Raw genomic sequence first — 26,636 nt, forward strand, 5'->3', positions numbered from 1 at the left:
CCACGACGAGAGATTCCAACTCTACCCTAGAACGACTCGGAGATCCCAAGCCCCATCTAGGTTCAAGGAGATAAAACAAAGTGCATTTATGACGGTTCAACATTGTCAACTAACTTTTGGTCCATTCTCACAGTCCGCGAAGTGATGAGACACTATGTTCAGGTATTTCGCTGGGCGCGTAACGGTTCGGCAGCATATCCTACAAAGGATAGCAAGCACTCTAAGACTCTTTTAACTGATGCCTTCTGATAGAATTTGACACTTACGAGGGGTATAACACATACAATGCATCACGCAGTAATGCCTAGCGGATGACACGTTTCAGGAATTTGCACACTAGTGTAACGTGTGAAGTGTTAGCCTTTCGTTCACAGGAGATCACAGCAAGCGCCTAGTTCTCTACGCACTTAATGAAATCGTAGGGGGCGGTGTTCATCTCATGGGGCTGAAACCGAACATCCAACAATGGAGAACCAAAGCACGGTTAAGGGTTGGTTGTGTGACTTGTGTGTCTGACTCGGTATACACTGATTTTTACAGTTCGAAGCGGTTCAAAGATATCATAATCTAACCGATTGATCGAGTATATCCGAGCATAAGTGTCAGCTACTGGAAACGTTCAAAGAAGGGCGTCAAACCTACTTATCAGATGCAATTAATCCGCTTACTCTGTAGAATCCACGCACAGTTTTTATCATGCATATTTTCGTGATCTATAAATAGCCAGTTCCATTCATGTGGGGGATTGTTGGGTTTTTAAGGTATATTAAATTTACAATATATTAAATACTTAAAAGAGGTGAATGGGAAACATGGAGGAAATAAAACATTTTGAGTGAAAATTTTAAGTTCCCCCTCCCTGGCAAATTGGCGGCATTGTCCCTATTATGGAAGAGGAAGAGCGCTTTTTTATGGGCTATCATAAGCAATTGCTCTTCTTTCTAGCTCTTAAAGAGTTGAGAAGAAGGCAAGCCTCTGCCGTCATGTCGTCGTCGCTCGCGGAGCATCGGCTCGGCTTCAGGTTCGGCTAACGGCTACCCGGACTAATCACCGGCTTCGGCTTGCTTCGGCTTCGGATTCGGATTCGGATTTGGATTTGGTCAACATAAATTGATTGATTAACTTTTGGACCAAATTTATTTGTTAATAGTAAAATATTAACAGAAATGTTATTAAATATTTGGTTTAATAACAAAATATTAATATTAAATATTAATATTAAATCCAATCCGTTTTTCTGTTTTGGTAACAGAAAAGTAACTACCCTCTTCAATTTTTCCTCTTTATTTTCCCTCTTTATTATTGAGTAAATGGCCATTTATGTAATGGCATTTATGTTGTGGGCGTTTTGCATAAACAGCCATTCTGAAGAGACCCAACTTTGGCTATAAATACAACACTATTCTGCTCAGAATTTTAACTACAATTTTCTGAGTTTCCTCTCCTTCTTCTGCATACTTTTAGCATCAAAACAAAGCAAAAAGTAAGTGTGATTTGCTACCGAACTTTGTGTTCGCTGAAACACTGGGGTTTGAAGTACCACTACACCAGTGTGTAATTCGTTCTATCCTGGGAGGAAATAATCCATAACCTTGGGTACTAGGAGGGGATTAAATTCCTTAAGGAAACACTGTGAATTCAGTGGGCTCGAATTGGTTTATGTCATTTCTGTTTATATTCATTACTGTTTATATTCATTTATATTTCCAGAATTTATTTTACAAATACAGTGTAATAACACTAACAACCTGATTAACCTCCTAACTACATCTTCTAACTAATCACAACTAACTTAAATTATCCTTGTTGGCAGCCAGCTGTACACAGCTTGCCATATGTCCACCACCACAGTGCATCTCACAATACTGCCATTATTGACAAATGTTTTTATTTTCTTTTTCTTTTTGGCCTTTTAAGTTGAAACCATATAGTTCTACAAGATATACTATTTTAAGGTTGACCATTGAATAATTTATAAAACAGAAAATCCAGCATCAATTTGCCAGTAAATTTAATGGGATTAATACTTAGCTTTGTAAATTTAGCCAACGCGTCAAATTTTTATCATTTGAACTAGATTTATTTGACGGTACTATTCCAATACAAAGAGGTGGGTGAAATAGAATGAATAATTAAGGCTCTATGTGGAAAATTCAAAATCTAGGTTTTGGATGAAGATACAAAATAAATTGGTTGTTATAAGTTTTAAGGTACATACACCAACCAAATATAAATTCAAGATAGGGATACAATTATTATACCAAAATATTTATGTACACGTATTTTCTTCTTTCTTGTCAAATACACATTCTTCTTATGTTTTTTCAAAGAGCTTGAAGTTCTCTGTAATCTTTCCTACTTTTTGTTTGTGCAATATTTGGTTCGTTAACCTTGTTAGTGAGAAAACTAGTTTAGCAAGTTAAATTGGCAGTTCAAATTTCACTTTGAACGGTCTTGTTTTCGGCATGGGGTATAGATATATATGTAAAAGTTACTAAAATTTTAAAAAGAATATAATTTTGAACATATAATTTTAGAAGTGTAGTGGGTTATAATAAGTGACTAAAGCAAAACCAGTCAAATATAAATTCTAGATCCACCTCTTCACAATAGTATACCCATCTTCTTGAAATTCTGAATCCGCCATTGGTTATGTGTACGTACACCTTGCCCCTACCTTGTGGTGGTAGAAAAGTTGTTCCCCATAGACTCCGCTCAAGAAAAGATTCAAAAAAAAAAATCGTTATCTTTTTACGAATATGTAAATTAATGGAGGAGATAAATCTTCTTTATCCATCAGTTTTATGACTTATTACAAATGTTCTTTTTCTTATATAGTCAGTTCTTCCGTATTTATTTACATGGTAAACACATAATTATTTCAAGCTAGTTTTGTCAAAGATTTAATAATTTCATTGTCAAGACAGACTGTCTTCATAAAGGGAATTCATGTTGATCATTGATGATAGTAGTAGTCCTTTTCTGTTTGAATGCCGTCCTTGTTATCTCAGACCGACGACATCCTCCCCCCTGCCACTGCATTTACATACCTGCTCCTCTCATTCCTCATTAAAGCTCAGATTATTGTACGACCTGTTTATGCTATTCTTGAAAATAAAAACAAAAAAAATAGCAAAATTTAACTCACATACAAAAGGAAAAAACAAAAGGGGAGGGGGGGGGGAGGGAGAGGAGGGCATTGGCGGAGTCAATATTTTCACCATGAAGTGTCAAAATATAAAAAATAAGATACATCGTAAAGTCAAGATCAGTCAACGCATAATAAATATACATAAAACAAAAATTATCTAGCAATATGAGAAAACTCGTTAGAAGCTTCTAGACATTTGAGGAATCAAAATATCTGACTTTGTTATTTTCTCTTAACTACTAACTATACAAGGTCTACATGTATTTATATACACTGTACAAACTACCTAACTAACTTAACATGAGTACAAAATTATATTAGTGGGGTACAGTTGAAAGTACAAGAGGGGGGTGAATTGTATAATTTTTAAACTTTAACAATTTATTAGTTGACTAGTTAAGTAATTAGTCGACTAGATCTGATAATTTAGCAAAGATAATAGCAGAATGAAATTGCAGATAAATAAATGTAGGAATTAAAGACACCAGAATTTTATACTGGTTCGGATTCAATGTGAATCCTAATCCAGTCCCCTTGGGTTGCAAGGGAGTTCTCTTCAGTAAATGTTTCTTCGAGTACAGTGGATATGACTTGAAACTACAGATCCTCTAACACTCGTTTTTCTTTTTTGATACAAAGCCTCACCAGTGTTACACTCTCCTTTCTTTCTCTAGCTTGTTACACAACAGATCTTAGAGAACTACAATGTTTGTTTGCAGTAGAATAAAGAGAGGGTTTTTGGTATGATCAAAGTATATCTGACTAGGGTGTAAGGCTAGGTATAAATACTTTGATGTTGATCGATGCTTGACAACCCAAGAGATTTGATCCTTGGAAGGAAATTGATTCTTTCCAAGAATAAGGTAGCTACCCGTTGCTTCTCCTTGATTTCCTTTCTTCAGTGAGTGTATGTAGTAAAGACTTGCTCCTTGAATGGTGGCTCTTTCCAAAATTTGACGCATACCAATCTCTTCAGGATCTTCGACTTTCCAGAATGCTGCCCTTGATTCGTGCCTTAACTTTAGGAGGATCTTCGACTCTCCAAAGATAGTCGCGAGCTTGATTCTCTCTATCACAGCTGATTGATATTTTATGCTGATTAATTGGCTTGATAGGATTCTTCCCAGATTCCCGAATCCTTTCCTTAGTAAGCCAGATTTGCTGATCTTGTTGTTGAGCCTTGATTTATTTCTTCCCTTATATGTCAGGATTTACTCCAGCGGTCTTGTAGTATCCTCTTGACTCCTTGTAATTGATTTCCTGCATATGTATATTATTTTCATCATTAAAACTATATCTAACAATCTCTCCCTTTTGATGATGACAAAATAATATACAATACCAAACACCAGTCGACTTCCCTGTAAGTTACTCCCCCTCAATGTATGCAGCAGCTGAGCTCCCTCTCAATATATGCAGTTGACTGGTTGACGCCTGAGTCGACTTCTGTACCTGTATAGTCAAACTGACACACAAACATGTCCATCCAAGTTGACTTCTGTACCTGTATAGATAAACTTATACACAAACATATCAACTGGTCCATCCCAGTCGAATTTTATACACCCCCTTTCTCCCCCTTTTTGGCATCAGCAAAGAGGGAACAGGACAAACGAGAAGCAGAATAATAGATAGCTTGGTAGCAGATAAGGTTAGAAAACATCTAACGGCTAAAAAACAACCCACAAAACAGCAAACAAAAAAATTATCCAAAGGCTGAAAACACAGCCCAAAGTTAGCAGAGCAAAAGAAATTGTTTTAAAACATTCGGATCAACGGCGCAGAAAGTATGTGAGAGTGTTGCAGATAGCTTCCTTCAACTGTTCAAAGCTTGCAGTGGCTGATATGCTTACTCCATCCAATCGATCATGAATCTCTTTGAAGGCCTTGACAACATTCTCCCTAACCTTGAGAACAGCAACTCTAATTTTGGACACATCAGACCCTCTTTCCTTGGAGAGAGCATGGATATCGCTAACAGTAGACTGAGTGGTTGTGAGAAGATCTTTGAGTTCAGAGAGTTGAGAGTTGATAGCACGAAGCTTTTCACCAAGATCAGTGTTGTCAAGACTAGGAGGAGGAACAGAGGGTAAAGGTTTGGGCTCTACAGGGGTATGCTTAGCTTCACTATCATGCTTCTTAACCCAGGTGCCTTCGACACTCACATATCCCATACTAGCAAAGGCTCTAGAGTTGTATGACTTGGAGACAGTGATGAAGGGATAGCTGGACAAGGAAATTTGGTGAGCTTCCAGAATGTGAGAGATTGCCATGCCATAGGAAAGACTGGTGAGATCTTCAGCACTTTCGATCATGAAATTTATGACCCACAAGGAAAGCTTGATTTTGAGTTTGGTGACAAGGCAATAGATGAAGAATGTGTCTCTCTGGGAGAAGGTTGAAAAGGAACCCGTGCGGGGAAGCAAAGTAGTTGCCAGTATGTGTGCCAGAACCCTAGTTTCGAAGCTAACATCACTTGGACCTAACTGGTTTGGAAGGGGATCTGAAGGACTCTCAACAATACATTGCTTGGCTTGGTCAAAGGAAATTTCAAAGTTATCAGGCCAAGTATTTTTAAACAAAGTAGGAAAACCAGAACAATGACACTGAAAAAGTGAGTCAAACAGAGCACAGTCAAGAACAATGCGCTTACCTAACACTAAGGATTCCAACCTATCAGGTTTGCTAGAACGAAGATTTGCATAAAATATTCTAACCAGGGGTTCATATACCTTAGGAGGAGGAATAGAGAGGAACTTATCCCAACCTTGATAAACGAAAAGGTCTTTGATTTTGCAATTGAGGGCTTCCATGTCGTCAAGATCAACAATCCTTCCATGGGCAATGGGTTTGTCTTTCAAGATAAGAAAAAGATCTTTATTTGGGGAATCCCAAAAATTGAGGTCAGATTCAAGAGAAGCAGAGAAATCAACCTTTGATTTCTTTGGGGTGGACGAAATAGGGGGTTCTTCCATGGGTCGCTTACCCAACGCTTTTTCTCCAAGGAGTGGAGAATGTTCAGAAAAGTCACCCTGAGAAGAGGCGAAACCCTCAGAGCGATCTGACTCTAGGTCTACTTGTTCAGGAGGCATAGAAGGGGGTTTTGCTTTGGAACGGGTGCTTTTTCTGGTGGAGGCAGATGGATTTCTGGGGTGCTAAGCCATTGGAAGGGAAAGGCTTGAACAGAGTTTATGGAGAGAAGATGAAGATGAATGTGATTGAAAAAGGGTTTTCTACTTTAAGAAGGGTTTTCTACTCTAATTTGGTGGTTGAGTACAGAAAAGGAAAAGTTGTCAGTTGAAGGGACGTGATGATTGGCTTTCCATCTTTGAACGACGAACTGATGTGAAAGACAAGAAAAGAGAGGGAAAAGAGACCGAGGGTAATTAATATGTGAATGCAGGACAATCATTACCCTGTAAAATTATAAAAGTACACATAGGTCCTAGAACTTATTAGGAAAACAAGTAATGCCAAGTAAATCTCGTAATTCACAAAATCTCTCCTCTAATAGAGGTTTAGTAAAAATGTCAGCTAGCTGATCAGTGGTTCCAACAAAAGATATCTCTATATCACCTTTAAGAACATGATCTCTAATGAAGTGATGCTTAATATCTATATGCTTTGCTCTTGAGTGATGCACAGGATTTTTTGAAAGACAAATATCACTAGAATTATCACAGAAAATTTGTATAGGCTTAAAGAAAAGTTCATAATCACCCAATTGATGAGACATCCATAAAAGATGTGCGCAACATTGTCCTATAGCAATGTACTCAGCTTCAGTAGTGGATAGTGCAACTGAAGCTTGTTTTTTACTGTTCCAGGATATTAGAGCCTTTCCCAGTAATTGACATGTACAACTTGTGCTTTTCCTGCCATCCTTATCACCTACAAGGTCAGCATCTGAAAAACCTTCTAATTTAAAAGAGTTAGAGCGAGGATACCATAGACCATGGGACACAGTCCCAATGAGGTAACGAATAACTCTTTTTACTGCGGTCAGGTGTGATTCCTTTGGAGCTGACTGAAACCTGGCACATTTACATACGCTAAACATAATATCCGGTCGAAATGATCCAATCATTCCACGATATTTAGTTTCATCAACAGGAATTCCCTGCTCATCCTTATCTAGATTTATGGAGGGACTCATTGGTGTGCCAATTGATTTTGCATTGCTCAGCCCAAATTTTTGAATCAGTTCCTTTGTGTATTTGGTCTGACATTTAAAAGTTCCTTCTTTAGTTTGTTGAATTTGTAGTCCAAGAAAGAACGTTAGCTCACCCATCATACTCATTTCGAATTTGCTTTGCATGAGATTTGAAAATTCCTTGCACATAAGAGGGTTAGCACTACCAAATATAATATCATCAACATAGATTTGAATGATGAGATTACCTTCTGATGATCTTTTGATAAACAGGGTAGTGTCAATTTTACCTCTTGTGAAGCCATGATCAATAAGAAAGGAACTCAATCTGTCATACCAAGCACGTGGGGCTTGCTTTAGTCCATACAGCGCCTTAGTGAGTTTGTATACATGATATGGAAATTCTGAATCTACAAACCCAGGAGGTTGTTTTACATAAACTTCTTCCTCGATGAATCTATTCAAGAAGGCACTTTTAACATCCATTTGGAATAGTCTGAATCCTTTGAATGATGCATAAGCCAGAAGGATTCTTATGGATTCCAAACGAGCTACTGGGGCAAAGGTTTCATCGTAGTCGACTCCTTCCTGTTGTGAGTATCCCTGAGCAACCAGTCTGGCTTTATTTCTTATGACTTTTCCATCCTCATTCAATTTATTTCTGAAGACCCATTTTGTCCGATTACAGAGACATTTTCAGGTTTAGGTATCAGACTCCACACTTGATTCTTACGAAATTGATCTAATTCTTCTTGCATTGCTTGAACCTAGCTTGAATCTTTTAGTGCTTCCTCTATCTTCTTCGATTCAATCTGAGCGATTAATGCGATATTTTCTTTCTTTTGAGAGCTCCCCTTGTTTTCATCCCTTCATGTGGATCCCGAATAATGAACTTTTGAGGATATTCAGGCTCGCTTCTCCATTCGTTTGGACGGACTACATTAGTAGTCGACTTGATTGGTTGTTCTTGTATAACATTGCTGTCTTCACCAGTTGACTCTGTTGCAGCAGATAAGTCAGTCGACTCTTGAGGATTGCTTATCTCCTGAAGTTCTTGAGTTTGATCTTCATTACCTGCAGTAACTCCTTTCTCGACCAAGGGATTAGCTTCATCGAAAATAACATGTATTGATTCTTCCACATATAGCGTGCTTTTGTTATATACTCTAAAAGATCTACTATTTAAAGAGTAGCCTAAGAAAATACCTTCGTCACTTCTTGGATCAAATTTTCCAAGATTATCCTTACCGTTATTGTGAACAAAACACTTGCTTCCGAAAGGATGAAAGTAGCTGATATTGGGACGTTTACCTTTCCACAGTTCATAGGGGATGTTCTTCAGAATGGGCCTTATGAGACATCGATTCAGGATGTGACATGTTGTGCTTACGCCTTCTTCCCAGAAATGATTTGGAAGAGAGTGTTCTAGCAACATGGTTCTTGCCATATCTTGGAGGGTTCTATTTTTTCGTTCCACAACTCTATTTTGTTGTGGTGATCGTGGTGCAGAGAAATTATGTGTGTATCCTTGATTATTGCAAAATTCTTCAAATGCTCTGCTTTCAAATTCTCCACCATGATCGCTCTGAATTGTTGAAATAAGATATCCTTTTTCTCTTTCAATCTTCTTACAGAAAACTTCAAAATTTCTTAATGCTTCATCCTTATGAGATAAGAAAATTACCCAAGTGAAACGTGAAAAATCATCTATAATAACAAAAGCATATAATTTTTCCTCCTATACTAGCAGTTCGAGTAGGTCCAAATAAATCCATGTGAAGTAGTTGCAAAGGTTTTGAGGTGGACACAATATCTTTGTTTTTGAAGGAGTTTCTGGTTTGCTTACCCATTTGACATGCATCACAGATATGAGTTCTAGAGAAGTTCAGTTTAGGAAGACCAACGACTAACTCATATTTAGACAATTTTTCTATCAAATGCATGCTGGAATGTCCTAGTTTTCTATGCCACAGCCATGGATCATCTGACATAGAGGATAAGCAGATGTGACCACTTAATTTTTCAAAACTATCAAGAATATAAACGTTTCCATACCTTTTTTCGGGAAGAACTATTTTACCTGATTCGTCTTCAATAGCGCATCTTGTTTTCTTAAAATTTACCTCATATCCTGAGTCGCAAAGTTGACTTATGCTCAAGAGATTATAGTTGAGGCCATCAACCAGATAAACTTCAGTGATGTCACAGTTGTTGTTAAAAGGGATTGTTCCAGTGCCGACTATTTTGCCTTTTGAGTCATCCTTGAATTTAACACTTCCTCCATCAATTTGTGTGACTTCTTTGAACAGGTTTTTGTCACCTGTCATGTGACTGGAACACGCACTATCTAAATACCATTTTCCTTTGGGGCTTATTCTGTGGTGTTCCTGCAAAACAAGGTGGTTACTTTCTTTTAGGTACCCAAGCTTGCTTGGGTCCTGGAGGGTTAGTGTTGCTAGATTCAGACCTGGTTTTTGGTTTCCAAACCCATCCTGACATGTTCTCTTTACGAAAGCGACAAAAGGAGTATTTATGACCATTCTTATTACAGTAATGACACGTAACTTCTGACCTACGTTTAGGTCCTTCATTAGTGGTATTACTAGTCGACTTGGTTCTGGCTGGTCCTTTTCCAATTGACTTGTAAGTCATCTGGTTTGACCTGACAGAACTGTGACTGGTGGACTTACGCATGCCATTGAGTTGCATTTGCAATTCCTCAAACTCTTCTTGAAGTACTTCCTTTTTAATTTCACATACTTCATGCTTGAGTTTCCAGTCTTTGACTTCTTTAGTAAGTCTCTTAAGTTCATTCATCATTTTTTGAGACTCTTTTAAAGTTAAATCGAGAATATCCTGCAATTCATTGCACCTTTCAGAGTTATAAGATCTTACCACACTGGTTTCACCCCGTGCCATAAAACAGTTTTCGTTTTCTTCATCTGAATTGTCCTCGTCTGTCCAGCATCCTGAGGATTTGTTTATTTCATTTTCTAGAATTGTCATGAAGCAGAGATTTGCTACTTCTTCATTATCTGAGATGTCTTCATCACTCCAGCTTCCGAAGGATTTGTTCTTGTTAAAACCTCTGGAGATCTTTCTCTTAAGTTCTGGGCACTCTGCTTGAATGTGCCAAATCTACCACATTCTTAGCATTTTCCATCGTTCTTCTCCTTTTCATTGTATTGCCTGGATCGTCTTGGCGGAACTCTTCCTTTCTTTGTGTTCCGAATCTTCTCATTAGTCCATCCATGTTTCTTGACATCATAGCGATTTCTTCTTGTAAAGCTTCAGGATCATCATCAATTTCGTTTTCAACTATTTCAGTTGAGGCCTTAAATGCGACTATTTTCTTTTTCTCTTCTTGATTGGTCTTCTTCAGATGCGTCCTTTCAAAAGCTATGAGTTCTCCTCTTAGTTCATCATAGGATAGTTTGTTCAGATCTTGAGATTCTAGTGTGACTACTTTGGTCTGCCAGGTAGTTGGCAAACTTCTTAGAATTTTTCTCACTTGATCACCGCTGGTATAGGGTTTGCCAAATGCCTTTAGATCGCTAATTATTTTGCTGAATCTAGCAAACATTTCTTCAATAGATTCTCCTTCTTTCATTGAGAAGAGTTCGTAGTCGTGAACTAGCATATTGATATGTGTTTCCTTGACCTTGCTAGTTCCCTCATATGTAACCTCAAGCTTGTCCCACATTTCTTTGGCTATGTCACGGCATGAGATTTTCTTATACTCTTCACCACTTATGGCATTATGAAGCAGATTTCTTGCTTTGTTGTTGAGTTGTACCACTTCCAGTTGCTCTTTTGTGTATGAATCAATATCTTCAGGGTCAACGAGTGGTGGAGTGGCATCAGGTAGGGGATAATTTCCCTTTTTGATAACTCTCCAAACTTTGACATCATAAGCCTTTGTAAAGATCTCCATTCTCACTTTCCAATGGGAGAAATGTTGTCCATTGAAGTATGGTGGTCTAACTTGCGCAGTACCTTCCTGGAAGAGAGCTCCTATAATAACTTGATTTGTCATGATCTTTTCTCACAAGCTGTTAGGTAAAAAGAAAGATGTGAGCCAAGCTCTGATACTAATTGAAAGTACAAGAGGGGGTAAATTGTATAATTTTTAAACTTTAACAATTATTAGCTGACTAGTTAAGTAATTAGTCGACTAGATCTGATAATTCAGCAGAGATAATAACATAATGAAATTACAGATAAATAAATGCAGGAATTAAAGACACCAGAATTTTATACTGGTTCGGATTCAATGTGAATCCTAATCCAGTCCCCTTGGGTTGTAAGGAAGTTCTCTTCAGTAAATGTTTCTTCGAGTACAGTGGATATGACTTGAAACTACAGATCCTCTAACACTCGTTTTTCTTTTTTGATACAAAGCCTCACTAGTGCTACACTCTCCTTTCTTTCTCTAGCTTGTTACACAGCAGATCTTAGAGAACTACAATGTTTGTTTGCAGTAGAATAAAGAGAGGGTTTTTGGTATGATCAAAGTATATCTGACTAGGGTGTAAGGCTAGGTATAAATACTTTGATGTTGATCGATGCTTGACAACCCAAGAGATTTGATCCTTGGAAGGAAATTGATTATTCCAAGAATAAGGTAGCTACCGTTGCTTCTCCTTGATTTCCTTCTTCAGTGAGTGTATGTAGTAAAGCGTGCTCTTGAATGTTGGCTCTTCCAAATTTGACGCATCCAATCTCTTCAGGATCTTCGACTTTCCGGAATGCTGCCCTTGATTCGTGCCTTAACTTTAGGAGGATCTTCGACTCTCCAAAAGATAGTCGCGAGTCTTGATTCTCTCTATCACAGCTGATTGATACTTTTATGCTGATCAATTGGCTTGATAGGATTCTTCCCAGATTCGCGAATCCTTTCCTTAGTAAGCCAGATTTGCTGATCTTGTTGTTGAGCCTTGATTTATTTCTTCCCTTATATGTCAGGATTTACTCCAGCAGTCTTGTAGTATCCTCTTGACTCCTTGTAATTGATTTCCTGCATATGTATATTATTTTCATCATTAAAACTATATCTAACAACAGTTGTCTTGGACGGTTAGGATTAAAAGCAATCAACAGCTCTGACACTGCCACGTGTCAATGCTTATGTGCCACTTATCAGCTCCTCTTGTGTAAAGACCTCATTTGAGATAGTGTGAGAAACCCTAGCAGCCTCCTTAGGATCTTCATCGCAGACACCCCCCTCAAGCTACCCCCCCTCAAGGTGGAGGGTGAAGATTGAACCCCCAGCTTGCCTAACAAAGAGCGATGAAGCGGACCAGAGAGGGGTTTGGTAAAGAAGTCAGCGAGCTGTGAGTGGGACGGAACAAAAGTTAAAGAAATCAAACCAGCCGTAAATTGTTGACGCACGAAGTGGCAATCAAGCTCCACATGCTTCGTGCGTTCATGAAAGATCGGATTTTTCGCGATGTGAATCGGCGCCTGACTATCAGAGTTTTGAAGAGGAACAAGAAAAGATGGCGGAATGGAAAGGTCATCAAGAAGACGAACAAGCCAAGTGAGCTCAGCTACCACTCGACGCATAGATCTATATTCAGCTTCGGCAGAAGAGAGGGAAACAGATGGTTGCTTCTTGGATTTCCAAGAAACAGGGCAACTACCAAGACTGATGAAAAACCCACTAATAGAACGACGAGAATCTGGGAAAGAACCCCAATCAGAGTCACAAAAAGCCAGTAAATCAAAAGATGGGGCAGCAGATATAAACAAGCCCATTCCTGGGTCAAGCAACAAATAACAGAGACAATGTAAAGTAGCAGAGAAGTGAGAGTCACGCGGGGCCTGCATGAATTGACTCAAGTGCTGGACGGCAAAGCTCAAATCTGGGCGAGTATGAGTCAAAAAATTTAATTTCCCCAAAAGACGACGATACACAGAAGGGTCAGGAAGCAGAGTACCATCAGTAGCATGCAGCTTAATGGAAGGATCCATAGGAGAAGAAGCAGTGGTCAGGCCAAAACAGTCAAATTCAGAGAGTAGATCAAGAGCAAATTTGCGCTGAGTCAAGATGATCCCAGAAGACTCACGAAGAAGTCCATCCCCGAAAAATAAGATAAGTGTCCTAAGTCTTTGATTTTAAATTCAGCATCTAAGAACAATTTTAAATCATCCAACTCTGCCACATTGTTGCCCGTAAGAAGTATATCATCAACATACACGGCCACTAAGGAAATAGAATCCCCAGACTTCTTATAGAAAAGGGAGTAATCACTAAAAGAATGACTAAAACCCTCGAAATTAAGAGCAGCTGTGAGGCGAGCATACCATTTCCTTGAGGCTTGACGAAGACCATATAGGGATTTCCTTAAACAACAAACCAAATTAGGAGTAGGAGGAGAAATACATGCAGGAAATTTCATATAAACCTCCTCATGCAAATCACCATGTAGAAATGCATTATTAACGTCCAATTGGTACACACCCCAGCCTTTCTTAACAACTAGTTCCAAAATGCATCTAATAGTGGTCATCTTGACCACATGGGAGGAAGTCTCCATAAAATCAATACCTTCTCGTTGTGTATCACCCCTAATAACAAGTCGAGATTTCAACCTCTCAACACTTCCACCAGACTTTAATTTCACCTTATAAACCCATTTACAAGGGATGGCCTTCCTCCCAACAGGTAATGGAACAACCTCCCAAGCCTCATTGGCCAAAAGAGAATCAATTTCCTTACTCATAGCTTCCTGCCAACCTGGGTGTGAGGTTGCCTCATAATAGGAAGTAGGCTCATGGATATGAGGCAAAGAGCTTAGGAGTTTCTGATTAGAAGGAGATAAAGTGGCAAAAGAAAAATGTTGTGGAGTGACAGGAGAAAGGAAACAGAAGGAGGACACATCAGTAAGATGAACAGCCCCACAAACATTATCAGCTAAGTAGGGAGGGATTTTATGCTCCCTAAAAGACCTGCGCAAGGATGTTTGAAAATTAGGGGAAGAAGAACTAGGAGGGGTAGAAGAGTGAGAACTGGGAGAGGAAGCAGAAGAAGGAGACACATTAGAAGGAATAGGGAACTAATGAGAACTAGGAGAAGAAACAGGAGAAGTGGAAGAAGGAATAGGTAGAGAAACAGATATAGGAGGTGGAGAAACAGGAATAGGATCACAAGAAGAGAGAGGAGTAGGAAATAAAGGTAGGGGCTCATCTTGTAGAATGGAGAAAGGGAAGATAGTTTCATGGAAAACAACATTTCTGGACACAAATGTTTTGTGTGTCTGAATATTGAGTAGCTTATAACCCTTTTTACCATAAGGATAACCCAAAAATATGTCAGCATCAGCCCTATGATCAAGTTTTCCTCTAAGGTGGGATAAAGTAGAGGCAAAGCAGAGTCATCCAAAACTACGAAGGAAATGATAATCAGGAGGCCTGTGAAACGGGACCTCATAAGGGGTTTTGTATGCAAGAAGTTTAGTAGGGAACCTTTTAGTTGCTTTAATAGGTGCAATTGATGTAGCTCGTCAATAAAAAATTTCTATTAAAACTTGGAATTCAAATAAAATTTTGTTCTATCTTATCACATTCATTTTACTTCAATTCTATTTGAATTTCTGTTGTATAAATAGAAAGACTTTAGGTCTAAAGGTAGCAGTCAATAGACATTCACCCCAATAACAAAGAGGGACAAAGCTCTACATGTTTCTAAAATGTGTTTATGTTTTCTCTCAACAACCCCATTTTGTTGAGGGGTGACAGCACAAGAGGTTTGATAAATGATGCCTTTTGAAAGAATAGAAATAGTGCCAGCATTACTACTGCCCAGTTCAAAAGCATTATCCGACCTAATCTTTTTTATTTTGGTATTAAATTGAGTCTCAACCATAGAAATGAAAGATTGTAGAACAATGAAGGTATTGTTTTTAGTACTCAACAAGTAAGTCCAAGTACCCCTACTATAGTCATCCACTATTGTAAGGAAGTAATTAAAACCATCATGAGTGGAAGTCTTATAGGGACCCCAGGTATCTATGTGAATTAACTCAAAAGCATGTGTTGAAGAACTGGTGCTAAGGGGAAAAGGCAATTTATGTTGTCTAGCCATAGGACATATAGTACAAGAAAAATCATTCACACTAGAGTTGTGCTGCATACAACCAGGAATATGCTTAATACTTGAAGGTGGCAAATGCCCCAATTTAATGTGTCACAAGTTTGTACAAGAAGCAGTAGAACTAGACATAGAAACGTTTGAACTAGAAACTGAAGGTAAAGTAGCAAATTTGGCAGAAATGTACAGAAATTAAGTTAAATTAAAATCTGGTACAAATAGGACTGTGTGTAGAGTTAATTGAGGATGGACAGTGACTTGCCCTGCATGTGTGACCTTAACTCTTTGAGAATTAGGTAGAGTTACATTGATAGGTCTAGCCGAAAATTTCACATTAGTCATAATGGTGAGATTAAAACTCATGTGCTTAGATGCCCCAGAATCAATGATCCAAAAATGAGTCTTGGTAAGCTTAGGAAAAGGATTAGAATGAGATAGAAAAATACCAGCACAATTGGCAGTGTGCAAGAGTGTCAGAAGAAGATGCATTGTTTTGACCAGCTTTAACTTGTTGAAGCATTTCCATTAATTGAGCAAGCTGATGTTGAGTAATTCCAATTGTGGCTTCATTCTCATTTGTATGCATCTGTCCTGAATTATCTTCTGAGAACACTGCATTTCCTTGAGCTGAAGAGTGAAATCTGGTCTGCCTATTACTAGCATTTTTAGTATTTTGTGGATATCCATGAAGCTTGAAACATCTGTCAATAGCATGTCCTAGTTTCTTGTAGTAGTTACAGAAAAGATTCTTTCTATATTCCTGATTGTTTCTATATGAATTACGTCCATCTCCTACAGTTTGGTTATGTTTCTGCCTGCCTTGACCAAAATGTTGCTAGGTACAGCAAAAGAGCTAGATTCACTAGCGTACTGGGCAACACTTTGTATGCTCATCTGTCTCTCTTCTTGTAGAAGTAAGTAATATGCTATGTCAATAGTAGGGGAAGGCTGCATCATCATTATGTTTCCTCTAATTCCAGTATATGTCTCAAGTGAACCACATGTGCAGTCCATACAAGTGCATATTGCCCTAGAATCAATGAGCTCTATCTCATCCCATATAGCTTTCATTTTGTTAAAATATGTTGCAATATTATTCGAACCTTGTACAGTTTCTAATAATTATTTTTGTAATTCAAATGATTGTGCTAGATTGGATTGACCATACCTGTCTTCAAGTTGTTTTCATAAAATCCTCACTGATTTGAAATGAATCACATCTGACCTAATCTCAACTGTCAGTGAATTAAGCAACCATGCGAACACCATGTCATTGCATCTGATCCAGGATTTAAGATCTGGTGCTCCATCTTTGGGTCTAGGTAAGGTTTCATCAATGAAATCTAGCTTATGTTTTGCAGACAATGCAATTAACACTGATTTTCTCCATCCTCCATATCCAGATCCATCAAATGGAGGAGATACAAGTGCCATACCAGGAGAATCAGAAGCATACAAGTAGCTAGTATGGATGATCACAATCAATCTTTTCCATTCCAGTCACAGTTTCAGATTCATAATCAGAAATCAAAGCTGAAGATGTAGAAATTGTTGCAGAATCTAGCAAATCCGGATTCGTCAAAATACGAAGGCGTAGAAATTGGACTAGAATCCAGCGAATTAAGATGACACTGGATAGTAAATCCAGAAAATTTCGAGAATTTTTGTTGTAAAAAAGAATTAAAGCAAATCTGGAACGAGAGTTCTAAGCTCTAATACCATGAGAAAATTCGTTAGAAGCTTCTAAACATTTGAGGAATCAAAATATATGACTTTGTTATTTTCTCTTAACTATACTAACTATACAAGGTCTATATGTATTTCTATACACTGTACAAACTACCTAACTAACTTAACATGTGTACAAAATTATATTAGTAAGGTACAGCTGTCTTGGACGGTTAGGATTAAAAGCAACAGCTCTGACGCTGCCACGTGTCAATGCTTATGTGCCACTTATCAGCTCCTCTTGTGTAAAGACGTCATTTGAGATAGTGTGAGAAACCCTAGCAGCCTCCTTAGGATCTTCATCGCCAACACAATATAGTATGTGTGTGTGTGGGGTGGGGTGGGGGGGGGGGGGATATAGCCGATTTTGGGGCGCTACTTAAACAATAACCTAAATTCATAAATTATAGGTCTCTAGCTACATCGTACATGACTGAAGTTGTAAAAATTCGCATATGACGTTACAAATTTTTTCTGAAGTTTGACATATTGATTGCATAAGCAAACTTCGAACGTACATATATGAAGGTGCTTGTTAAGGCCAAAATTTCGACATTTTTACGAGAAGGCTATGAATATTGGCAAAGGAAAAATTGGAGGACAAAGGTTGAACTTCAGGCATATATTATAGTGCAATTGGTACACCATGCCCCTTTACAATTTTGAATTTAAGAAAATGACCTTTTTAGATATCTCATGTGTAAAAGAGAGATCTATTACGTGTAAAAATATGTAAAAAAGGAGATTGGGTCAAAAACTAAAAATAAGTTTGTAAAGAGACAAAAAAACAGTTGACCCGCATATATAACTGAACTCGGGCATTTATGCATGAATTTAAGGCATCTCACATCTCTGAAACATAGTTCTTCCTCTAGTATGAAATATCAAAGACATTCATAATATGCCAAACTGAGAGTAGTTTATATAGCTAGCCTTCTTCTCTTTCAATGTATTCAAGCTTTTTCGATTTAAGCTAATTTTTTATCTTTGAAATTCAAGAATACTTCTTCAAGTTTGAAACGACGGTGATTTCTAATTGGTGTTTTAATTTAATCCATGAAATCTTGTATATAAGAGCTGCTCGAGGAAGAAACTAAGCTTTTCCAACAACACTCACTTGATTTTTATTTTTCATATATGAAGACCCGCTTCTTCAAACATGCAATAATGGTGCTTTAATAATGGAAAACCTTATCTGGCTACGAATGCAAAGCTTTATAAAAAGTGGTTGCGCTGTGCAAATAGGCTGCCCCACGATACGAGAGAGAGCACACAAAAAGATGGGCTTCTTTGCAAGGTCTATTAAGCACACTTATCAAAAAGAGTGCCGATGGAGTTTCAAGCCCATATTACCTTGGGCCGTTCTAATGTCCTTAGGGGAATGTTACACAAATAGCCGGTCAATTCAACGTTTACTCTTTCTAGCCGGTATACCTACATTATCATAGATTATACGTAGTTATACATGTATTATACGTGAATTGTACATATTATATATTCGACGGCTATTTATAGTTTAAGAAATTAGATGGACGACTCTTTAGATTAATTCATCATGGCTCATGCCGCCTCAGGCCTTACAAATCCGAAGCAGTCAGCATTCAACTCTGATTTGATGGTAGGAACTAGGAAGCACCTACCTTCTCTGATTTATTCCAGTGTTATCTCTTTTAGCCCGCATCAGTAATTATTTATATTTCAAGGCGTAAAAGTACATAAAATTTATATAATTTTCGTATAACATGCAATATATATATATACACACATTTTTTTCGATATTATTTTTAAATTGGCTATACATTGTCATATGCCTTTTCTGTTAATTCAAAAGTTTTATTTTATAAAACATTTCAAAGTGAATTTCTATTTCTTTAATCGTCTAGCTATAAATTTGGGCAGCATACTTGAGGTTCTAAAAAGTTATTGCAACTCTTGTAACAAAAATATTCAGTTTTTCTTTTACTAAATTAAATTCCAAGTGCAGATAACCCCAAGGGGTTGTAGGTTTTTTCTACTAATTGGGATCTCTTACTTCCACTACCCCATGCAGATAGACAGGACAGACACTTATATATGATTTACAGACAAATTTCAAGGGTGAATATTGCTCCATAACTGCAAATCCACATTTTGCATTACCTTTGCCACAAGGGAAGGTTCAATTTTCTTCACCAAACATATGCAAGTCTTTCTATAACTATCTAATCTATCACTTTGCAAATACCCAAACAGTGAACGATAACCAGATTTTATATCATAGACGAACTTATGTAGTTCATTATACAAATATAGCGCCATGATGGAGGTGATATAGAGCCTAGCTAGTTTCTTCTGCAAAATTTATGCATAACCAGTCATCCCAACATTCGAGCTAGAACGATTTGTCTTATGAGCTGGCTGAGTAGTCGCCTTCGTGAAGTACATGTAGTAATACACATTGAGGATCATGGTTGCAACTGTAAAGACAGCTCCGGCAATAAAGACTCCTTTCCTTAGCGTTTCACAAGAAAAGTTTTCTGCTAAGATCATATCCCGATACTTGGTGTGGTAAGCATTTTTCTTTGCTCCAGCAACGAGACATGCTTCTGCAACCAGAAATGTCAGCCTGCAGATGTATAAATATTTAGTACACCTTCGCGAGTACAAAAAATGAATCCTTTTAAGATGTCTTCACATATAGTAACATAAAATAGTAAAATCTCAGAATACTGCTTAATATATCATGAAGAGATCACCCGCAAAAGATGCAGTTCGGAACGTATCATCAGCATTAAGAATAAATGGCAGCAATTATTTGCAAGACGGTGTTGCAATAACTTGATAAAAAGCAGAGTGCAAAAGAGTAAAGACAATCTGAAGAGTGCAATAGTTTAATGGTTATCCGCCATGAAGCACTCTAATTTGAGACAAGCGTTTGGATACTGGATTTTTTTCTCCCGAATAACAAACATGTGATCTGATTAAGTTTCCTTTTCAAAACATAATAACATATCATGGATAAAACCATGTATATCTACATGCCAGCAGAATATAGTTCGATGCTGATTGTTGACTGGATGACCATAATAATGTAGTGGGACTTTTATTTCTACTTAAAAGAGGTAAAGGGGAGCAATGATGAGACTCGTACCATGACGATATGAAGTATATAATGGCCCATGCACGATTTGTACCAGGAGATAAAGGTCTTCCGAAGCACATGCATTTTGTCACTCCCATAAGCAATGCCTCGCCTGAAAGAAGAAACAAGAAAGCACCTACTCCATATCCAGTTGCAACATCTGAGGTGTAAACACAATATGTACGATTTGTAACATTATCATCATGCAGAGTACCCTGTCAAAAGGAACCAAATTACACAGCTAATGAGCTGGTTGTATTAAAGTACAAATTTAAAAAAAAAACCAATTGGAAGTTTAGGTCATCAGTCCATCAGAGTTAACTGCCATAACAGCCTGTCTCCGTGCCTAATCTTCTAAACCTATTGGACTGCAAAGTTTAATTTATTTGTGTTTTCTCATCACTGCTCAATTCAATCCTACTTGAAGCTCCTAAAAAAGTTTCTTCAAACAATTGCCGAGTTTAATAACTTTTCCGCCAGAAGTAAGGCAACTAGACTATGACATCAATCTACCTTTCCTAATTTGAATCAAGAAATTATTTGGGGTTTGACACCTATAATCTCTTTGTTTCGTTTTTAGCATTTTCTAATGCCAACACCTTCTAAGGTCATCTAATGAGCTGCAGTACTGTAGATAGATTGACAGTCATCAAAAGCTGTGGGCTGTGGCTATCATGCGTGCATAAACTCGCTCACTCATTCAACATCTTTCTTCTCATGTACAATTTCCAAAATACCCTTGGTTAAATATTATTTCCAAGTTCTCATTTTAAAAAATAATTCCATCAGAGGCATCAACCATCTTTTCTCTTTCTGTTTTAAAAACAGAAGGATCTCATAAGTCTACTCAACTAGTGATACATCCAAATGTCTTCATTTTTTATGAGCAAGAACAGAGAGCATTAGTTTTCCCGTTGCTCAATTTTCTTTTATACAAATTATAGACTCCTGCCAGACAAGTAAACACAAGAAATCGTCCCATACACCTCACGAAAGCATGAAAAGGGGAACACCAATTGGAATTTTTTTCTCCCAACTCCAACTTCTTCCAAATCCATTTCCATACGCCTAACTCAAAATACTAGGGGCTCAGCATCAAGTTCCGCATTACTGGTATTATAGACAGTTGGCAGAATGTGATTGTACTTCTGTTTGCAATGATCCTAACACATGTCTAACAGCTAGTTATATGAGCTCATTAGGACAGTAAAGTACAGACTGTGAATCAAAAAACAACCCTTCTATAATACGTTTGGGATCATAATACGGGTTCCCCCGGTATTATGGTACAGAAGTTGTCTTATCTTTGCTCCTAAAGATCCTCAAACATTAAATTTAAGCGCAAAGTTACTATTCCTACCAAATAGATAATTACTTTTTGGATGTAAATCTCGACCTCCAGTACTATCTTTTGTGATTGATTGGTACTATCATTTTTCTTAAAACAAATAAGACAAAGGAACCATCATGATTCTGGAAATGATTATTTACATGCTACAGAAATGTTCTCCCCACCTACAACACTGGAACTTCCTTTTCCTTCTTCTCCACATTCTAGCGACAGCTCTCTCCTTGTCAACCCCTATATTTAAAAAACACAAATATTTCAACCTACTCTAACTCAGCTATTTTATTATATTTCATACACATCTTTCCCCCGAGACGAAGTCAGTGATTTCAGTGTTAAACCATAGCAAACTATCATTTCATAGATGTATTTTACAAATTTCTATAGTAGGATGAGTAGTTTGAATGAATATAAAAGTTATTATCAGTCTCGGAAACAATTATTTGGGTTAATATCCAGTGTCAGATTGTTATATTTGGCGGTGGATTAGTTCAGTTGTCCTTCTAGAAACTGATAAGATTCAAATCGAGCACACCTCTACGAGAAAGGATGTCTCACCTTTGTATCAGATAATATAGAATAAACATTTTGGCAAGACATAATTCAGTAATGAAGCACAGCCAAAGGACAATGAAGAATCATTCCAAATAAACTGCAAATCTTTATGATATTATAAATCAACTAATTTCTACTATCCATAGGCACCGTTTGTTGATCAATTTCAACAGAACGTAGCTACTGGTAAAATTGGCTGCTATGAAACATGATCCTCTGACTACAAATGAGAAGTTTATCAACTTCCAAAAAAAACTCTTCAAACTTTTCATGACTAAATTCATTCCCCCCATAATACACCTAGCATCTTGATCTTTGTAAGTTAGCTCACACGTTTAATTATAGAATTTAAGTACTCCTTATACACCATAATAATTTTTTAATTCAAGAGTCTAATTTAACCTATTATAGCAAGTTACTTGCTATTTTATTGTAGGTTATCAATGGATGCTACTATTAAATAGAGTTACCAACAATTACCATCTAAGTTACCTGATTGTCTAAGCACATTTTACACCATAAGTGAATAGAAATTAAACTCTTTACATCCTATAAATTAACAAAATCAATAATTCTGGTAAATCTCTTCTCATTTTCAAATCCTTCAAGTTTTCACCAAAGGATATCCACAGCACAACTTTTAATCAACAAGCATCACAGCACAACTTTAATCAACAAGCATCACAACTCAATGCTATATCGAACATTAACCAAACCGATAAATTCGCTAAGCATAGAAATAGCATTGCTACAGCCCACTGTTAAACATAACCACAAATTCCATTACACACTAATTGACATGCACACACACACACACAAATTCCATTACACACTATTTGACATGCACACACACACACGCACACAACACTTAACAAAACGAATTAACTATCAGAGTACTGAAAATTTCAAAAAGTATCATAACTGAGCTAACAAATGCAGCATTTCAGATCTTAAAGAAGCAATCGATCTATAGCACAAACACAATTACACAAAATACAGAATTCACACCGGATCTAGCGAAGTTTAAGCTCAATTTATACTCAGGAGCTACACATATACACAGATATAAATATAAACCTACACACACAAAAAAAAAAAGGAAAGTAATTTACAGTGCTGCGGCGACGTTCGGCGGCAATGGAGAAACCGAAAGCGGTTAAGCTGAGTACTATTACAACTAGATGAACAAGCGAAGATCCTTTGCCTTCCGCCATTTTCTCTAGAAGCTTCTTCGATTTAGGGCTTCACTTCACTGAAGAGTGTGTTAACTCAACTCACTGTGTTGTTAGTGTGACAGTGTGTGTGTTTTGAGTGAGTACTTTTTGAGTAGTGTTTAAAGGTGGGAACTTAAAAGAAGAGCTTTGCAAATTGTGGAATCTGTGCCTCACGCGATATTAAGGAGCGTTAGTATACGCGGGGATGTTTTGTGGGTATATTGGTCGGCTGTTAGTTTGACGCTTTGACTTGTGTGTCTCACTCGCCTGTGATTAGATTTATTGATGGGGAGATGATAAGATGTGAGCGCCCTCATGTTTTGTGGTGGGTCACCTTGCTAAGGGAAAAAAACCTTGCTTTTTTCAACTTTTTCTTTTTCATGTTCAAATGTTTAGTTTTTTTCGGCAAATATGGCTTTTCTTGTTTTTTTTTAATGACCATGAAATTCGTGAAAGACCAACATTTAGTAGGCGTTTGTACATAAATTTCAAGATTTTTTTTTTTAATTTGAAATTTCATTAAAATTTGATTTGAAGATAAAGTTGTATTTGGTTATAATTTTTGCAACATATTTGAATGTAATTTTTTTTAAAACCATAAAATATGATTTATACCACATAATTTGTAAAAAAAAATATCAAAACCGTCCCGACTTGATTATCCTACTTGAAACAAACAATCAAGCATGCCGATTGTTTAATTGTACGAACAATCTCTAATAGAAGTTGTAGTGGCTCCTTCAGGTAAAAAGTATAAATTGTAGATCTCAATCGTGGATGTCAAAATATATTCCAAGAGCACTCAATCAGATGGTGGGTAATTGTAGGTGTTACCTAGATTTAATAACTGATTGGGGTCCTTTTATAAATTTTAAATATATAAGGCAAATTTGTAAAACTTACAATTTTTCAATTGAAAAACTCGTTCTCAGTTTTTCAAATTTGAAGAAATTTAATACATCTCGTCAATTTCCTTAGTGGTGCAATGTGGAATACTTAAATCCAGTTTAATTTTACAATTGTCACAACACATCCAAATGAATTATGGTTAGGGTCCAATCCAAGTTGTAACTTTTATTGCCCAATCCCATTTCTTTGTTTTGTGAGAGCTTCGGGTATGAAAACTGCAAATGATCCAACCCCAAAAAAAGGAAAATTATCAGCTATGTCCATTTATAAGTAACTCATTATAAAAATTGGTCAATTCATAAAATATTACTAATATTACTCTACTAGCTATTTGTAGCAAATAAATGTCAAAGTTTTGCTTTCTTTTTAGTGGTGTTATTAGAATAGATTATGTACATCTTAAGGAGCTTGAATCTCAATTTTTGGATGATTTGGTGAAGTTTTGAGGTGGTTTGAATTGAAAAATCGAAATAAAAATTGAACATGCAAAAAAATGATATGTGTATCACACTGTGTATAATTTATGTATCACATATGTATCATATTTGTATCACATGTATATCCATGTATACATGTGTGAGATATATGCGTGATACATGTGTCGCAGAAGAATTTTTTGAACTCGATTTAATTACGAATTTTGATACAAAACCAGTCCAAATCACCTCCAATCTTCTTCAAAATTTGGAATATTTACTTATCTATATGTTTTCAATGAATTTCAACTATACCCATTGAAAAAGTTCCTTTTTTGCTTAGATTTTTGAAATATTGTACTTTTTTTTTTTTGTATTTCATCACCTTATTAGCTATCCTATCCATGAAATTTTCTTTCCGTCTTGCATCTAATGTTGCTAATCACGCTTAAAAATATGAAAAGTGATTTTTGCATGTGGTTCTTTGAGAGAAAGAACCTTATTTATTTGATTTTTTAATTTTTATATGTATTTGGTTAATTTTAGCAAGTTTATGACTAATGGCTAGAGATTGGTAAGTTGAGACTTATTTGGAATATTAGTGTAAGTTTCCCAAGAAAGAAAGAAGACCCATTTTCAGAGTCCAGCCTAATTAACTCGAATGAGAACCCAATTCGATCTGGCCTGCTTCAACTTGAATTGGCCCATTTCAGTAATCTGAGTGCCAGGCCTGCTTTTAATGGGCTTGAACCAACAATGATTGTTGAGATTAGGGACGTGCATTCGATTTATCCATTCGATTTTGACCCTTATTGATAACTACTTATCGATTATCGATTTGTACATATGCTTATCGTTATCGTTTCAATAAGGTTTCCATTTTTTCGATTTGGATTTATCGATTTTTGGGGCTTATCGATTCGGTTATCGATTACACCAATAAGAAAATTTGCGGGATTCCACGGAAAGTATATCGCGATAAATACGCCTAACTAATATGGACAAAAAGAAGCTAAAATAAGATGAACACCGTTTATAACATAAAAATTGTGTCAACAAGCACATGCAACGAAACTAAAGTAAGGGATCAAATGTATGCCACCAACACTCCAACGGTATAAAACAAAAAATAACAAAATACATCATCACGGCTAATTTTATTTTCCATTAATTTGAACTTCATTCCCTTGAGCTTTAAATATGATTATTCCTTAAATGTGGTAGAGGAAATAATAGGGTTAGGGACTTAGGGTAAAGGAAAGGGTATTATAGAACAAGGGTAAAAAAAATTTTGTCTTTTTAGTATATCTTATCGGCTTAACGATAAACCGATAACCGAAGAGGACAAAATCGAAATCGAAATCGATAACTCGATAAGGAAAGTTTCGAAATCGAAATCGAAATCGATAAATCGATAACAGATAATCGATTCGATTTATCGATAAACCGATTCGAATGCACACCCCTAGTTGAGACATAAATAGGCTGAAAACTGTTATTCCTATTGTCTAAAATGGCATCCTGATGTAATAAGCTTCCGTTATGTGCAGGATCAAGGGAAGGGCCAGACCAAAAAGGTCTATTGTACGCATTTTACCTGTAAATTTTTACATCTGCAAGAGTAAGGCTGAAAATTGTTCTTCCTAATGTCTATCTGTCTCAATTTATTTAAATTTTTACATTTCACCATACAAAGTCTACTTTCACCGAAAATATTGCATTTTACCTGTAGATTACGGTAATAATTAAATTTTTACTATGAATTAAAAAGGTAAGAATTAAAATTAAAATTAAAATTAGAGTTCACATGTAACCATCCATGTTAAAGTTAAACTACTAGCTCCACTAATAAATCCCAATCTTATGAATACTTGGTTCTGTTTGTGGTAGAGATTAGCAGTCCTGAATGCAAGGCAATATATAGAAGGCATGACTATGAATAGCCAAGC

At 36.8% G+C, this 26,636-nt stretch overlaps 1 protein-coding gene across 1 annotated transcript; it reads right to left on the minus strand.

Moving 5' to 3' along the window:
• Nucleotides 1-19,236: 19,236 nt before the first annotated feature.
• On the minus strand, nucleotides 19,237-23,477 carry LOC109220609. The gene is made up of 3 exons (XM_019385068.1): nucleotides 23,261-23,477; nucleotides 20,255-20,460; nucleotides 19,237-19,729 (listed from the first exon to the last, which is right to left on the minus strand). The coding sequence occupies exons 1-3, from the start codon at nucleotides 23,360-23,362 to the stop codon at nucleotides 19,465-19,467; spliced, it is 573 nt and encodes a 190-aa protein (XP_019240613.1). The 5' UTR covers nucleotides 23,363-23,477; the 3' UTR covers nucleotides 19,237-19,464.
• Between the last annotated feature and the right edge of the window lie 3,159 nt (nucleotides 23,478-26,636).

The sequence above is a fragment of the Nicotiana attenuata genome, unplaced genomic scaffold (assembly GCF_001879085.1).
Source record: "Nicotiana attenuata strain UT unplaced genomic scaffold, NIATTr2, whole genome shotgun sequence".
NCBI classification, from domain to species: Eukaryota; Viridiplantae; Streptophyta; class Magnoliopsida; order Solanales; family Solanaceae; genus Nicotiana; species Nicotiana attenuata.

What these genes read in the sequence shown, in the direction of transcription:
- LOC109220609 (XM_019385068.1), bottom strand. Translation starts at nt 23,362, where the DNA reads ATGGCGGAAGGCAAAGGATCTTCGCTTGTTCATCTAGTTGTAATAGTA. An exon ending in CCGAACGTCGCCGCAGCACT is followed by an intron (nt 20,461 to 23,260) that starts GTAAATTACTTT and finishes TCCTTTTGACAG; the next exon opens with GGTACTCTGCATGATGATAA. An exon ending in ATATACTTCATATCGTCATG is followed by an intron (nt 19,730 to 20,254) that starts GTACGAGTCTCA and finishes ATACATCTGCAG; the next exon opens with GCTGACATTTCTGGTTGCAG.